At 34.4% G+C, this 15,121-nt stretch overlaps 1 protein-coding gene across 4 annotated transcripts in view; it reads left to right on the top strand.

The window, feature by feature from the left end:
* The window catches only part of ASCC3 (activating signal cointegrator 1 complex subunit 3), a 266,295-nt gene that overhangs the window by 86,767 nt on the left and 164,407 nt on the right, over window positions 1-15,121 (top strand). For all 4 annotated transcript variants that reach the window (XM_065056591.1, XM_065056589.1, XM_065056590.1 and 1 more), the window contains exon 11: window positions 14,426-14,590. In XM_065056591.1, the coding sequence (XP_064912663.1) occupies window positions 14,426-14,590 (165 nt within the window). The remainder of the gene's footprint in view (window positions 1-14,425; window positions 14,591-15,121) is intronic.

The raw sequence follows: 15,121 nt of genomic DNA, 5'->3' as shown, positions 1-15,121 counted from the left end.
ATAATCTTGCTAAATTTGACTGCATTCAAAAGTACAGACTTTTCTATACTACATTACAAAATTGTTTAAAGAATCTTTGATACTAAAGAGTGATTTCACATATAATAACTATATTGAAATATTCTCTAATTTACAATAGAATTAGAGTACATATGTCCGTATAATAATAAAAGTATTTTATTAGCATAAAGCATGTAATAGTATATATTATCGCATATAGTATTAGCAAAGTCTGTATTACTATCATATGAAATTATTAATATAGAGTATAATTAGAATATATTATTTAGTATATACGTTATATATATTTCTTAGAATTGACATTTTAAATATTTTTTTGATTGAAGTTTTGAGGACATTTGCCGTGGTGTGAATGCAATATTAATTGCATTTATTTACACTAAGCTGCTCTTAAAACTGTACAAAATACTATGAGAATTAATCTAATTTGTCCTTCTGTGAAAACAGATGTAATACAAATATTCCACTGTTGATAAATATTGGCCTAATTTGATCTTCCAATGCCCTGAACATGGAGCTTTCCTAAACTTCCTGGTGAATCTCCTTCAGGGGTTATCTGTCTTCACTGTTAGAAGGGGGGTTTTTATTTTTCACAGAAACGTATTTTCAATATAAATCCTACTCAAAATTTATTACCACTTTCCTTATCTGAATGACTGTCTTCCCCAACCACTGCTGTTTGCTTTTTGAGGACTCTTGTCGTTGTAGTTATCTCTGTTCAGTCATGTTTGTTTAGCCTAAGCATCAATTCATTTAAACTTTTCTTAAAGGTCATGCTTCATTTATGTTCAGTCATTCTCATTTTTCACTTCTGGACTCTCAGTTGGTTTGCTCTTCTTGAATTAAGTTGCCCAAAACATAATGTATTGCCCCAAGGTCATGCTGCTGCTGAGCAGAGTGCAAGGTTTATTTAGCATGTCCAAATAACAGCATTTCTGTTCCAAGGTTTCATTTTTTGCAACAGCATAGCATTTTTGGTTCCCGTGCAGACTGATCTGCTCTTTCTCTTCTTGCTGTTCAACTACTGTCTTGCCAGTTGTTTTGTATCCTGAATTTGTTGAGATAGTAGTTCCTGAGCATCAGGTTAATCTATTTTAGCTTTAACCATGTAAAAGTTAGGCAACTAGTCCAAACTGGTTGTGCAGACTTGCAGGGAGAACAGTACAGACAAAAAAATTCTAAGACCTATTCATACTAAGACGGATGAAATTAAACAGCTAGACGGAACCTGCACAACTAGTTTAGATGGTGAATTCCTAAATTAGCAGGTAAAATAGGCAAGATGAATCTCATCCTCAGTGTAGATTCTTATGATTGTATTACTGACTTTAATCCATTAATGCATCTGTTCTTTAACTTATTAAGGCATTTTTAAATTCTTACTTATTCTTCCAATGCATTTACAGCTCTTTGCAGCATAATATCCATTGAAAGTTTAATGATTATAATCTTTAGTCTGTCACTAGGATCACTAATGGCTATATGCAATAGTATTGAGGTGTACAGACTCCTATTGGAACACCATTTGGTTTGAGAATTTCATTGCAACAGTGAACTGTTGGTATTTCCTCCCAGTGCTTAAACCATCCTGCTGAACTCCAAAATGTGTCCCAGTTTTTAGTTAACTGAACAACATAAATCTGGCAATCATACTCTAGGTGTGTTGCAATCACCTTCACCACTGGTTATCATTAATATTAGCATACATAATCTTCTCTGGAGTGTAGAGTTGGAAGCAAATTTCATGAAATTGCATTTGCATGAAAGCAAATGAGGTGGTGTTTGGGTTGTCATTTGGTGAACATTTGTTAAAAAATTGACTATTCATGCAGTATCTTTTTAACATCAGCGTCCCAGGTGAACCAAGAAACTTTTCTTCAGCTTACACTTAGTATGCCTCTAAGTCAGTGATTTGCATTGATTCTTGAAAAAAAAGGTTTAAGAAAAAAAATTACTTTCATCTGCTTTCATACAAATCTCTGGAAGAAAACAAATCTCTTGAGTAAAGCTGTGTTTAAAAGGATACATTTGGAACAAAATGTCACTGTTGCAACCTGGTCAATTTTCACATAATACTGGGTTAACCCATGTCCCGTGTAATGCTTTACAGGAGCAGAACAGGGGCAGAGAACTGATCAGGAACAAGGGCTTCTTGAAGAAAGTTCCTCACTTCTCAGTTTTTAGGAAAAAAAGTTCTCTCTCTTTTCCAGAGAGTAGGTATTTGATCACTGATTTTTTTTTTCAAGTAACAGGAAAAGGAACACAGACTCTCTTCCCCTACTCTGGCTAATCTTAAAATATAAATAAATAAATAAATAAAATATTATAATTATGCCATGAAAAGTTATTCTAAACATTTTACAGTTAATAATGAGAAACATAGGACCATTGGCCTGAGCCTTAAAAGTGTGTCAGCATAAATATAATGGAAAAACTGGTAGCTGAGGTAGTCTTTTATCTTTGTCTCCCAAAGCTTTGCAACCCAAGCCTAAAGTTTCCCTGTAGAACAGAGGAGGAATAACTGAAACCCTTTTTCCTCACAGCTTTGAGAGAAAAAAGAAAAACGAACAAACAAGTAAACAAACCAACCACCAACCAAGCAACAATATTGAGTTTCTCAGAAATGTCAGTGTGCTTCCAAAAAATGTAGTTAGTTTTTTCTTGTAAATTCTTAGTCAGAAAATAAACTATCAACTTTAGCCCAGATATTGCTATAATTATGTTTAAAAACATACACAATTATACTCTACGGTCATGTTTTTTTGTTATTTTACTGTATCTCTGTTCGGTATGAAAAAGGGGCTGGGGGAAAAGAAAATGCAAAATAACACTGGGAAGACTTGAAAAGAAGCAGGCTGGATGCAGTGTCTCAGGAGACAGGCTTTTGCCGAAAGTTGTCAGATCTGATTAAGGAAGCTATTGGCATCAATCAGACCTGACAGTAGTATATCAGAGGTTAGTATCACTATAATTAGTGAACTGATTAACAGCGAAGAGGAAAAGAGGGTAATGTTCTGGATCAAACTCCGTTTAGATCGTTATTTAAACTTGAAGGCTGAGTGGCTAATTATATATTTTACAATGTAAGAGCTGAATTTTACGAAGCATGCAAGCTGTTCTTCCTCACTATTTTTGTTAATATAAGGTCTGTACTGACTCCAAACAGACTCTTTATTTCCTAGAAAAAAATACGGAGAGCAGGTGCTCTTATCATATTACTTCTCAGTAGACTTATTGTGATCTTAAAGTATATTGTTTTCCATAGTTTCTCCTCAGATTTATGTATCTACTCCACATGTAAAGCTTTGTATTCTTTTCATAAAAATATAAAAGACTTCAGTGCTTTCACAGCAGCAACAAAGAGGAATTCCTCTATCCAGTTCATCAGCCTGACTGGTTGTACTGGCTTTAATTCCAGTTTATTTAGACTCTCTGGGAGTCCATTCTGTTGAGGTTTAAAAGTAGTGTTGGAGCTTATATATTTTTTAATCGCTGGGACATTCAGGACTGTACTGAAAGCATAAAATTTTAAATCTTAATGTATTAACTTACATCTATTAATCATAACTGTGAAACTGAGTATACAACAAATAAAATAATATTGAATAAAATCAGGTCAACAATACATATGAGATGTGTCTGAAGTATCTTGCTTTGCTAAGGAGGTGTGCTAATATACTCCAAATCAGTTGCCTTTTCATTAGGTGGACTAAGCTGGGTTCTCTAAAGGAACTAAATCATCTGTAAGTATATGAGTTCCTAGGATGAAATTATAAAATAATAAAATAATAATTAAATATATATAATATATCTATAAAATAAAATATATAGTACACATATATATATGTAATTAAATAAAACATGGTAAACAAAGTTACATTGCTTCTGTTAAAAAAATCATTTGCCATTTTATTGAGTTATGAGTGACAGCTGTTAAAATTTTTGTTGTGCCCTTGTTGATTTCTGGACCTATTGTTGATTGATTACTGGTGTTAGCTTTGGGGGCTTACTGATTGCTGCTAAAATGCATCAATATAATGCACCTCTGTAAGTCTTTCTAACATGAAAAACTCAATCTTTTATGTAGATATTTTTGTAAGTATGGTCTTATTATCGAATGCTTCTAAAATACGTTTTATATATATGTATACGTGATCGTGTGTTGCATTACTTTAGCCTGTAAATACATGTTAAGATTTGGTATAACATCATGTGTTCATGCAAATGGGCATACTGCTCAACTGCGTATTGTTGTACTGTGAAGAATCTGCTTTACTAGAGACGTAATTCTGTTTTAACTGTATAAAACACAGCATCAGATGGTTGTCTCTGATTTATGAAAAACAAAATATTTATATTCATTATTGATTATTTCCTAGCTTCCTACCTCAAATTGTTTTGAATTGCTGCCCTCTGTTTTACTTTCTATATGTTTATTCCACTCCCTGCCTGAGCTCCAGCTCACATGAGGTTTTGTGAAATGCTTGAATAAATCATACAGAGGAAGAGTGCAATAAAAAAGGAATAAAACCAGCATTATGTAAGTGACTTGCAGGCTGCTGCTCCTGTAACAAGTTTTGATGGAGGTTTCCCTCAGAGTGCCGAAGTGGTAAAGTGTCCCTTGTGGGGTGTGATATCAGGTATCTAATATTAAAGTTTGTGAGAAGCTCCAAAGTACCACTGATTAGAAGTGAAATATTTCCAAATTGTACAAAGCCCCAGCATAGCAGCTCTCCCTATAGAATTGCAGAATATTCTGCATTCCGATGAGAGGCTGCTCTGGGGTGGACGTGTGTAGTTGGGTGCAGTTTTCTGTGTCTCCAGTTCTGCACAGGTAAAGCTCTTGCAGTGAATTTTCTGCTGGAACAAAGCACCAAGATAAATAGTTTTAGTGCAACTAGCGTAAACTGTGTAGTTTACTCATGCCCCTTTGCCAAAAAGCTGTCAGCAGATGGGGAAGTGCTGGCTGTGACTGGGCAAAGCTCCCTCTAGGATCAGACACATATTCTTAAATGCTGTTTTCAAGCATGGTAAGGGGAAATTATAGATGTGTGTAAAGAAGCGGGAGAGGAAGAGAGACCAGTAACAAAGTGAGAACAATAAAGATCAATTGAAATCTGCAGAAGTAGATCTTTGACAGAGCATCTTCGAATATTGACAAGAAAGCAGGAGTGGCTAGATCAGAATTCTTTATTGCTCTCTGTCCATGATGAATCACTGTGGTAGAAACAAACTTGCTACAGGCACTAACGTAGAAGGAGGCTGGTTCCATGCTTTCTGATGCTTTTGGGTCCTTAGAGCTTGTATTTCATACATAAAATATGCTTTTCTTTAACTATATATACACCTTATCAAGGCACTTCAGAAAATACTCCTATTTGTAAGTTTACTGAATTCCCATATTTGTAATGGTGCTTTATTTCATCACATTTAATTTCAGTAAAATAATTCTTTTTAATCTGCAAATGATTGAATATTTTCTGTTCAATCTAATAATTGTTTTATGTTGTTAAAAGGCAAATTTCTAAAATACCTAACATACATTTTCCAATGGAGAAATATGTATTTCAGTTATTTCAAGGCCGTATTTTAGCTGTTTCAGTCTTTTTGTGTTTCCTTAGCTTTGGCTGCAGTATCTTCAATTAGAAATTTTTGTGCTAACAACAAAAAGTGTAACAAAATGAGCATCTCAGGTCATTGCACAGGAGGAGCACAGGAGGTAGCCTTGAGAGGACAGATGCTCACATAGCCATAGGCATTGGGTAGATTTTACAAGATTTGGTTTTGTTTCTCCGTTCCTAAGGATACTGAAATATTAAGAGGGTTGCTTAATAGAAAGTGGGAAAGGTACGAAGATGTGTTAATGCAAAATGAAAAAGAAATGGCTGTTAAGAGGGTAAGGTAAATAAATAATTAAATGACAGTGGAAACGTGAATTTCCTGTTGATTTAATCAATGTTTGGAGAACTAATGTTGTTAACTTCACAGAGAGAGGTAACTGTCTATAAACAGAGTAATTGCTGTTTATTTAGCAGCTATTCTAATGATTTCAAAGCAAAGAGAAAGTAGCACTTTCCGATGACATGAACTGTTTGTGGATCTTGATCCAGCTTTGAGAAAATAATTTCCATTTGGAAACTTCCCATAACAAACAAGTTTTATTATTGTGATCGTTTGACATACACAGTATTTTCCTTATGTGGAGGCTTCTGGGTTTGTTGATCATAATCTTGAGGTTTATTCTGCAGTTTTTTTCTAGAAAGAATGAAAGATATTAATGCCCACTTTATACAATAATATGAATTCAAACTTACAGATCGAATGTTTGAAAGTATGTTTATGTAGCATTGTATGTACAGTTCTGATATAATAAAGGCATACATGTTTACATCTTATGTTAAGGAGAGTCACTGAAACTGCATGTTAGTTCATACTGCTGCTCCTCTGCTTACAGTGTGGCAGTGTGCAGGCTTATTTCTGGAATAGTGCTGATACTTAGAATTATCAGCACTGTTCAGACAAAGTACAAGGTACTTTTCCACCTTTTGTGTCATAGAAAGCTATGTAAAGACATATTAAAATACCATGTGCTTATGCATGGGGATAAACAAATGATAGAGAATATTAATGTAATAGTTTACTAGAAAGGACGTGCATACTGCATTTATCAGTGCAGTATAAGAACCTGTGTAGTAAGGTACTCATAGCCATACAGGATGATGATTTTATGGAATCTATGGTGAGCTATAGCTGTGTTGTAGTAGAAAAACTTCGTGTACCATAGCAGGGTGCTTATCTGTTCCTGTATAGATGAGAATTAAGTCTGTTGCTGAGGTTGGTTCTTCTAAGTAATGGTAAAGCCTAGTGTTAAAATTGACCACTGTTCATAGTGATTGCGATTCCTGATGACCAGTATTTGCTGCTTCTCTGAAAAATTCTCCAAAAATATATCTTCCCCACCTTCTCTGAAAACTTCTACATGCCATTGCACACCAGCTTGTCATCTCTAACAATTTTTGCCCTAAAGTTTCACAGTATCACAGTATCACAGTATCACAGTATGTTTGGGATTGGAAGGGACCTCAAAAGATCATCTAGTCCAATCCCCCTGCTGGAGCAGGAACGCCTAGGTGAGGTCGCACAGGAACATGTCCAGGCAGGTTTTGAATGTCTCCAGAGAAGGAGACTCCACAACCTCCCTGGGCAGCCTGTTCCAGTGTCCTGTCACCCTCACTGAGAAGAAGTTTTTTCTCAAATTTAAGCAGAACCTCTTGTGTTCCAGCTTGATCCCATTACCCCTTGTCCTATCATTGTTTGCCACTGAGAAGAGCCTGGCTCCATCCTCATGGCACTCACCCTTTATATATTTATAAACATTAATAAGGTCCCCCCTTAGTCTCCTCTTCTCCAAACTAAAGAGACCCAGCTCCCTCAGCCTTTCTTCATAAGGGAGGTGCTCCACTCCCTTAATCATCTTTGCAGGAGCCTGTTGAAACAAACGAAACCAACAGGCAACAACAACAACAACAACAACAAAAAAACACCGTACACACAAAAAAACCCTCAAACATTTTAGGGTACCATGATTCTGGGAAACACTCTATAAAGAATTACTTCTCATAACTCATTTGTGAACACAGCAGGAAAATTAAACACAGAAGTTAATGTTAAGCTGAAGATGAGTTAAGTATGTGGGAGGTGGAGCAACTGCTCTATTTGTGCAGTTTTAAGAGATTTTCTCAAAAGATTTTGTTATGTGCATCCTTTGTAGTGTTCCATCAGAATTCCCTACACCTTTTGCCATCTTTGTTACTTCTCTACTCAGAGCTTTTAATTCATCAATTCAATTCAGTTAATCCACTGGGTTTGTTTTACTGGCTAATTCTAGTGCCTATAGGTTTGGCAATTCTTTATTTGGACTTAAAATCTAATGGTTGATACCAATTTTGTAGTTCCACAAAAGCCTTCACTCGTATTCATTTTCTGAAAATTATTTTATTGAACAGCTCGCTGGTGGCAAGATCTGCTTTCTGAATGGGGCTGATTACAGCAGACTAGTTTTCACTCTTCTGTTCCTGCAGTTTTTTGGACATGTTTCATTTTTATTCTCAGGAATATCCATAAAATCTCTGCTATCAGAAATTTAACAATTTCTCTCCTTTGTGATCATCTCATCAATTCATTCAAAAGTCTTGTGTATAAATAATAGTTGAATTCTTTTTATCATGTGCATCAGGAATAAAAACTTACAAAAATCTGATTGAAGACAAATTGCCAAAGGTGTGATTTGGCATGTAGGGTGTTTACTCAGTCACAATATGCTAACTTATACAAACCCATTGTCAGTCTCAAGATTTAGGTTATTATCAGGTCTGCTAAAGCAAAAACATAAATGAGAGCATGTTTAAAATTCGCCATATACTACTTTATTTATGATGCCTTACCTTCCAGAAAGGTTTGAACATAGGTAAGGTAGAGTATTTTGAGAATCTACTTTTGAGATAACAGGGCAGGGAGAATTTAATTTACTAATCTGATGGTTTACAACCAACTGTTGTCCAAAACAAAAATGGAACACCAGTTCCTTTCTATCGTCCCAGTTGATGTTTAACCTGAGATCCAGGTCAACTTGTTCCAGTTTAGCAATGTCTGACAGATAGGAAGAATGACCTAGGTCTTTCTAATTGTTTTCTGGAAATCATAGTCACTAGAAGGTTATCTGTGAGGTTGGTTTTGTTTAGTTTTTTGTTTGTTTGTTTGTTTGTTTTTTCTGAGTTTTGATTTGTTGTTGTATATCTTGAAAGGGACAAAAGGTCAGACATACTTGGAGACTGAAGTGGCTAAAGAGGGGAAAACTGTTCTCCAAAATGATCTTGAAGAACTTAAAAGCAGTGTAGTGTGAAACGTTATAACTAAATATTTTATGTAGGTTTTTTCCTGAAATATTTTTGTATGTGGTTTGGACCTGTGGGAGTATGAATTTGGGGCAATTACTGTAGTTTTACTAACCTTGGAGTGTGTGCACGAATTATTCAAGCAGAAATCAGATATTAGTCATGTGCAAGACATGATTGTCAGAACTTAATGCAGCAGAAACATTCAAAGGATTGCAGGTGAGCTGTTGAAAAGGCAAACGTGCAGACTGTGCCAACTGCTAAAAATTACTGTTAGACTCTAAGAAATCAATGGAAGATCATTTGATTTCAGTGATACCAATAGCCTTCTCAGACTAAGAAAAACCACAACAGCGAAATCAGCACTTTTCAACTTCTGAAAGTACAGTGAAGATGTGAATTCCTCTTACCATGAAATCTGGCTTCTAAGTGGACTGAAAAGAAACTGACAAAAAGTAGTAAATCATGCAATTATAGAAAAATGCATTTTCACAGTTGAAATTTTGTAAATGGACATTGAAATTATCATCTCGTGTCATCCCTTTTGATTTCATTTTTTAAAGTGAAGTAATTAGACTATTTTGTTTGAGTTCTTAACTGAACATTAGGTGAAATAATGTAGGGATATGTTAGTCTAAAAGCTAAATTAAGTAATTTAGTGTTGAAAGATTTGTTGGGTTTAGGGGTTTTTTTATGTGTGTGTGTTTTTTTTGGTTTTTTTGGGGTTTTTTTAACTTTTTTTGGTATAAAAGTGAAATTGGGCAGCAGTCCTCACCTAAGACAGAGGACTTTGTGATAAACCCATGTTTTCCCTAGTAGAAAAAGTCGCTGTGGAATAGTTACTAATAGTAATCCAAGAAGCATTGCAAAAGGAGATTCGTATGTGTGGAGAGAAATTTAAGTTGACAGTAAAAATATTGACAGTTAACCCGCTTCTATTCAGCCATAGCCTAATACAAAAAAACAGATTGAAATGTCTTGCATGAGTTGCAGTTCATTAAACAAATGTGACACTTTATTTTCTAGCTATTTCAATACTGAAAGAGGTGAAGTGGTGAAATAGCAATATAAATGAACACCCTTCTCAGTGTGCTGATAACTGAAGTAAAAAAAAAAAAAAAAAAAGAAAAACAATAAGAAAAAAAGGAAATATTAAAAAGATGTTTCAAGACGTGGTTGCTCTGTCCTTCCCTTGCCCCACAAACAGAAAGCAGAATCCTCTTGCTGAGTCTGAGTTTTGAGTTTATAATTGGATAAAATACATTGTCTCTGAAAATTAATTCTAAAAAGAAATGCCACTACTGCATTTAAAACTAATTATGAGCTGAATCATAATGCTACTTTGTTTATTATTTTAATTGAAAAATTAATCTGTAGCTTTGTTAACATTTGCTGATAGTCAACATTTTCTTTTAGCTGATATTTTTAATTAGCATTTTATATACTTGATTTCAATTTATGGTTTGAGACTACAAAGCTGATTTGTTTGAGGTTTTTTGGAGGAATTTTTTTCTCAACTGTAATTTGTATTTGCAAAATAAATATAGGAACCAATCATTTTTTTTCTGGCAAGATATTCTATGGAGGTCTCTGGTCTTACTGAATGAGACAGTATATCATGTAGCTTTTAGTTCAGGTCATTACTTTGCATAACACTGCTGTTTTAAAAGACAATCAAAGTAAAAGACCGCTAAAATGAATATTCAGTCATCACTCAGGAACAGAAGAATTATTGATACCATTTTAAGTATATATCCTGATAACATGACTGACATGAGGGGGGAAAAAAAAAGCAAACTTGCAATCTGAATGTTGCCAATTTAGTTAGCAAATTAGCTAAGTAGCTTGCATTTGTAGTATTTCACACCTTAAGGTCTTAATATGCATTGCTAAATATATTTCTTCACTGCTTGCTAATTAGTGTTCTGTGGAAGTACAGCTGCTAATTTTTTGTAGTTGACATGGCTTATTTTAAAGTGATAACAGTTGCATCTGTAGTAGTGTTACAGTTCAACTGATAAATTATGGACATAAATTTTTACACCTACTATTTTGTAGGAGTACAAGCATTTGAAAAACCTCTGTTTTCTAACAAAATACACCCAGTTATATTTTAACAAAACATTGAAACACCACACAAATCACCACTCTCTCAGTGATTTTAGTGAATTAGTGAGTCATGTGTTAAATTTTTATTATTATAGGGCAGGAACATCTTTGTAATATCAGAAAGTCTCTTCAAGAGTACTTCTTTGTAATTAGTAAACACTGATATATTCTGATCATAAAACAGTTGGACTGGAGCAATATTGTAAGGCAGTACCGGAAAAAATATTTCTCTGAGGAAAATAATTAAACATTTTCAGGATATATGTTGTAGACATAAAGCGAAGAAAGAAGTATTCATAAATGCATGTGTTTTCTGCTATAATATTTTGAAAGAAACACAGCCAGCAGGATGTAAGCAATCCAAGAGGTTCCTGGGGTGCATTGATGAGAACTTTCTCCTCCAGATGATGGAGGAGCCAAGGAGGAGATGTGCTCTGCTGTACCTCATACTCATCAACAAGGAGAGTCTTGTTGGGGATGTGAAGATCAAAGGCAGACTTGACTGCAGTGACCATGACATGGTGGAGTTCAGGGTCCTGAGCAGAAGGAACATGGCAAAAAGCAAGCTCACAACCTTAGACTTCAGGAGAGCTGGGCAAGATGATGTCCAGAGGTCCCTTCCAACCTCAACCATTCCTTGATTCTGGAACTATGAAGTCTGTACAGCTGGGTTCCAAAAACGTTGAGACAGCAAATCAATTGCTTTCCAGAAGCTGTTAATACTATACTGATGGTAGTTGAGGTAATTGAATGTTCTGATGGGAAGAAATGCTCCCGCTGAAATTCAGACTAGCAATTTTTAGAAAGGTATGATAAATCTGTGCTAGCACTCTGCATATGTTTTTCTTAGCCAGGCTTCTGAAGCATTATTCATAATTACTCAGTGTTTTTACCCCTTCCATTTTATAATTTCTGTGTTAAGAAACTGGTTTTGGTACTAACATTAATGTGTATCATTTGTATACCTCACAGCACCACATTTGCAGTCCCCCTAAACTGTCTTGATGTTTTCTTTTTCTGTCAGTCTGAGATCTAGTGGAGCAATCTTCATTTTTCTTGTTTGTACATTGTGGTCTCACAGATAATAAGATTTTGTTTTAGAAAATGTCATGAATCATATTCTGTTTGGTTTATGTTACCTGGTCAAATTTGAAATCAGATACTGATGGTATCTGGTCAGCTCTTTTAATTTGTGGGGTTCTGTAGCTTTCTACCATGACTGCTTACAATGCAGCAACTGCTGATTAGACAAAACCAAGTGTTGTGTGCCTAAGCTTTTGTAGGGACTTACCAGTATTATATTTGCTATAGAAGCCTTAGCATCTACAAGTGTGTAGTCTTACTGTTTTATTTCTGAACATCTAAATTTAAGAGAATGCCCAACCATAAAATGTGGTTATGATGAAATAACTGACAGGGATCAGATGCATGTTTTCCTGGCTGTAGACTCAGTCCTTATTTGTGATGTGAAGCATGGGTTCATCAAATACTAAATGTTAAAATTTATTTATAATTGTTCGCTCTTTTTTCTTTAAGTAGAATTACAGAAAAATATTTATTGAGAGGAAAAATATAGATGTAATATTGCTCTAAGAGTCAAAGGTCTTGATGCTAAAATTTGTATTAAAATAATCTTCAGATCGAAATCTGTCAGAATAAACTAATCCACGTGCTTGGAGGGGGAGGAAATTGGCAGTTTAGTTAAAGATACTTTGTCAAATAAACTTATACTGATAGAAGTAGGAAGTTCTTGCAGTTTAGAATTCCTTTTTTCAAAGCTCTATCAAAAACCTAGTTTTCTAATCATGATATACATTTGTCATGTATATCCTCTTATAGGATAAGGTAATCTAAGATTGTTGACTGGAATTTGGTGAGTGTCAGTAGAATTTTTTTTAAAGTGTCCTGTTCTCTAGATCCTGTCTCAAGTTGATAAGCTTATTTATACTCATGAGCCACTTTCAGGTTCATAATTACTGGGCTGTGTTTTCTTTTAGTATAATGCCTATTTATCAGAGCTGTTAGAAGTCTCCTCATTTTGCTATTTCTTAATATCTTTCAATAATTGATAGTTTATTTTTTTTTAAAGTTTCATTTCAATCAAGATAAACAATCCTTGTCTTCTTTTACTCATTAGAGCATTCATTTTGCTCTAGATATCACCTGAATAAGATTTGTCCAATATCTAAGCTTTTATTTTGGGACAACAGAATCTGAATTTTTCCTTTTATTTCTGCAAAGTTACAGAGTAACCTTTATTTTAATAGTTCTAAGTTCTTTTTTGTTAAATAAGTGAGACTGTAAGATAAGTTTTGTGCCTGTCCCAGAAACCTCAAGCTTTGCTACACAGTGATTAATTAGATTTGTTATGAAGTGGCGAAAGATAATTGCCCTTAAACCAGAGTCATAACTTGCAGGCAAGTTACTACTGAATTTCAGTGGACGAGATTCACTTCTATGGCAGTTTTATACATAGCAGTTGACACTTAAATAAGAAATAATTTTTGTTGAATGGTGTATGAGAAATTTGTGTTTCTATTTGGTTTTGAACCAGCTGCTGAGAATTTTCTGGGGGAGGAGTGAGATGCTTTCTTTTAGAGTAATGACTTTGTCTGATTTTAAATTCAAAAATGCTACTTTCTTTAATCCTTTTCTTAAGGTCGCATGAGATGACTGCTGAGTAGGTTGTCATTGTGAAAAATGAAGGGTACTACAATTGTCTGGCAATTGGAGATTGAACGTACCTCAGTTTTATTTGTTTAATGGTCTGTTACACAGGGATTTATGCAAAAAGAGAAACCATTGCAAGAGCATACAAGAAATTTAGACTTATCACTGACATACCTACATGAAACAGTAAAGCTTAGAAGTTTCCTTTTCTAGGACTGGTGGAAGTTATTTAATTTGTGTTGCTAGTGCAAGGATCAAGATACCTAAATGTACAACTTGAGACTAAGTCTGAGGGAGAAAGCGCAAGCTTAGATATAAGGGGTGGGCTTAGGTGCTTACTGTGCTATGGTGACGGACAGAAATACTTTATCACAGATAATTTTTAGTGGGACACATATGTTAAATGATTCACAAGATTATATAAGGAGCTGATTCTGGATAGCTGCTTAATTATCGTAATATGGAAAATGTATACATATGATGCACAGTAGTTTGAAGATATTAGCTGATATTTCCACATGGTTTTCTGTACTGAATCCTACTAATCACCATCCAGCACATGTAGATGCAGCAAACTGCTCATATATAAAGTAGGTAAAACATAAGATAGCTTTGTTAAGTTCCACATTGCATTTGTTCTGCTGTATATTAAAATACTTTTTTTTTTATAAATTTGAATCTGGATTTTAATTTTTGTATGCTTAATATTTGTTTTTTTTCTGCTCTACTAGATGCTTGTGACCACTCCAGAGAAATGGGATGTAGTGACAAGAAAAAGTGTTGGTGATGTCGCCCTCTCTCAGCTGGTAAAACTCTTGATTCTCGATGAAGTTCACCTGTTGCATGAAGACAGAGGACCAGTGCTTGAAAGTATAGTAGCACGTACTTTACGGCAGGTAAGAGCAAAATAATCTGCAAAATAATTTTATTTTGATCCAGAATAGATAGACTTCAGTGTAAAAGGAGAAATCCTTAGAAGATGAGATCAAAATGTTTAGGCAGATAATAATTTATTTTGTAGTTACTCTGTACTAAGAATGAAGAAAAATGTTTGTCTTCTACCTTCTCTTCAGTATTGTATCAACTATCAGATTCCTAGGCTGCTTAGTTTATTACAGGGCTATTTATTTATGATTTACTAATATTAATTTATTAACTGTACAAGTAAAAGCAAAATTGAACATTTTTAAACAAAATATAAGTATGTTAATGTTTTAACATAACCAAAATTGAAAGTATTTTCTTATCAAGAATGTTGATTTTTAATTAGCAGTTTTCCTAGAAGAATTTTTTTTTTAATTAATAGTAGCATCTTAAACCTAGGCAAAACTTTCAGCACGGCTAGAATAATACTGTGTCATTTTAGTGTAATTGGTCCTTTTTTTTCCTTCTGTGCTTTAGTGGTATTTCCTGAATATCAAGATTTA

This window comes from Columba livia, chromosome 3, assembly GCF_036013475.1.
Source record: "Columba livia isolate bColLiv1 breed racing homer chromosome 3, bColLiv1.pat.W.v2, whole genome shotgun sequence".
Taxonomy (NCBI): Eukaryota; Metazoa; Chordata; class Aves; order Columbiformes; family Columbidae; genus Columba; species Columba livia.
Note: the sequence above shows the minus strand (reverse complement) of the source record. Positions and strands in the feature narration are given on the sequence as shown.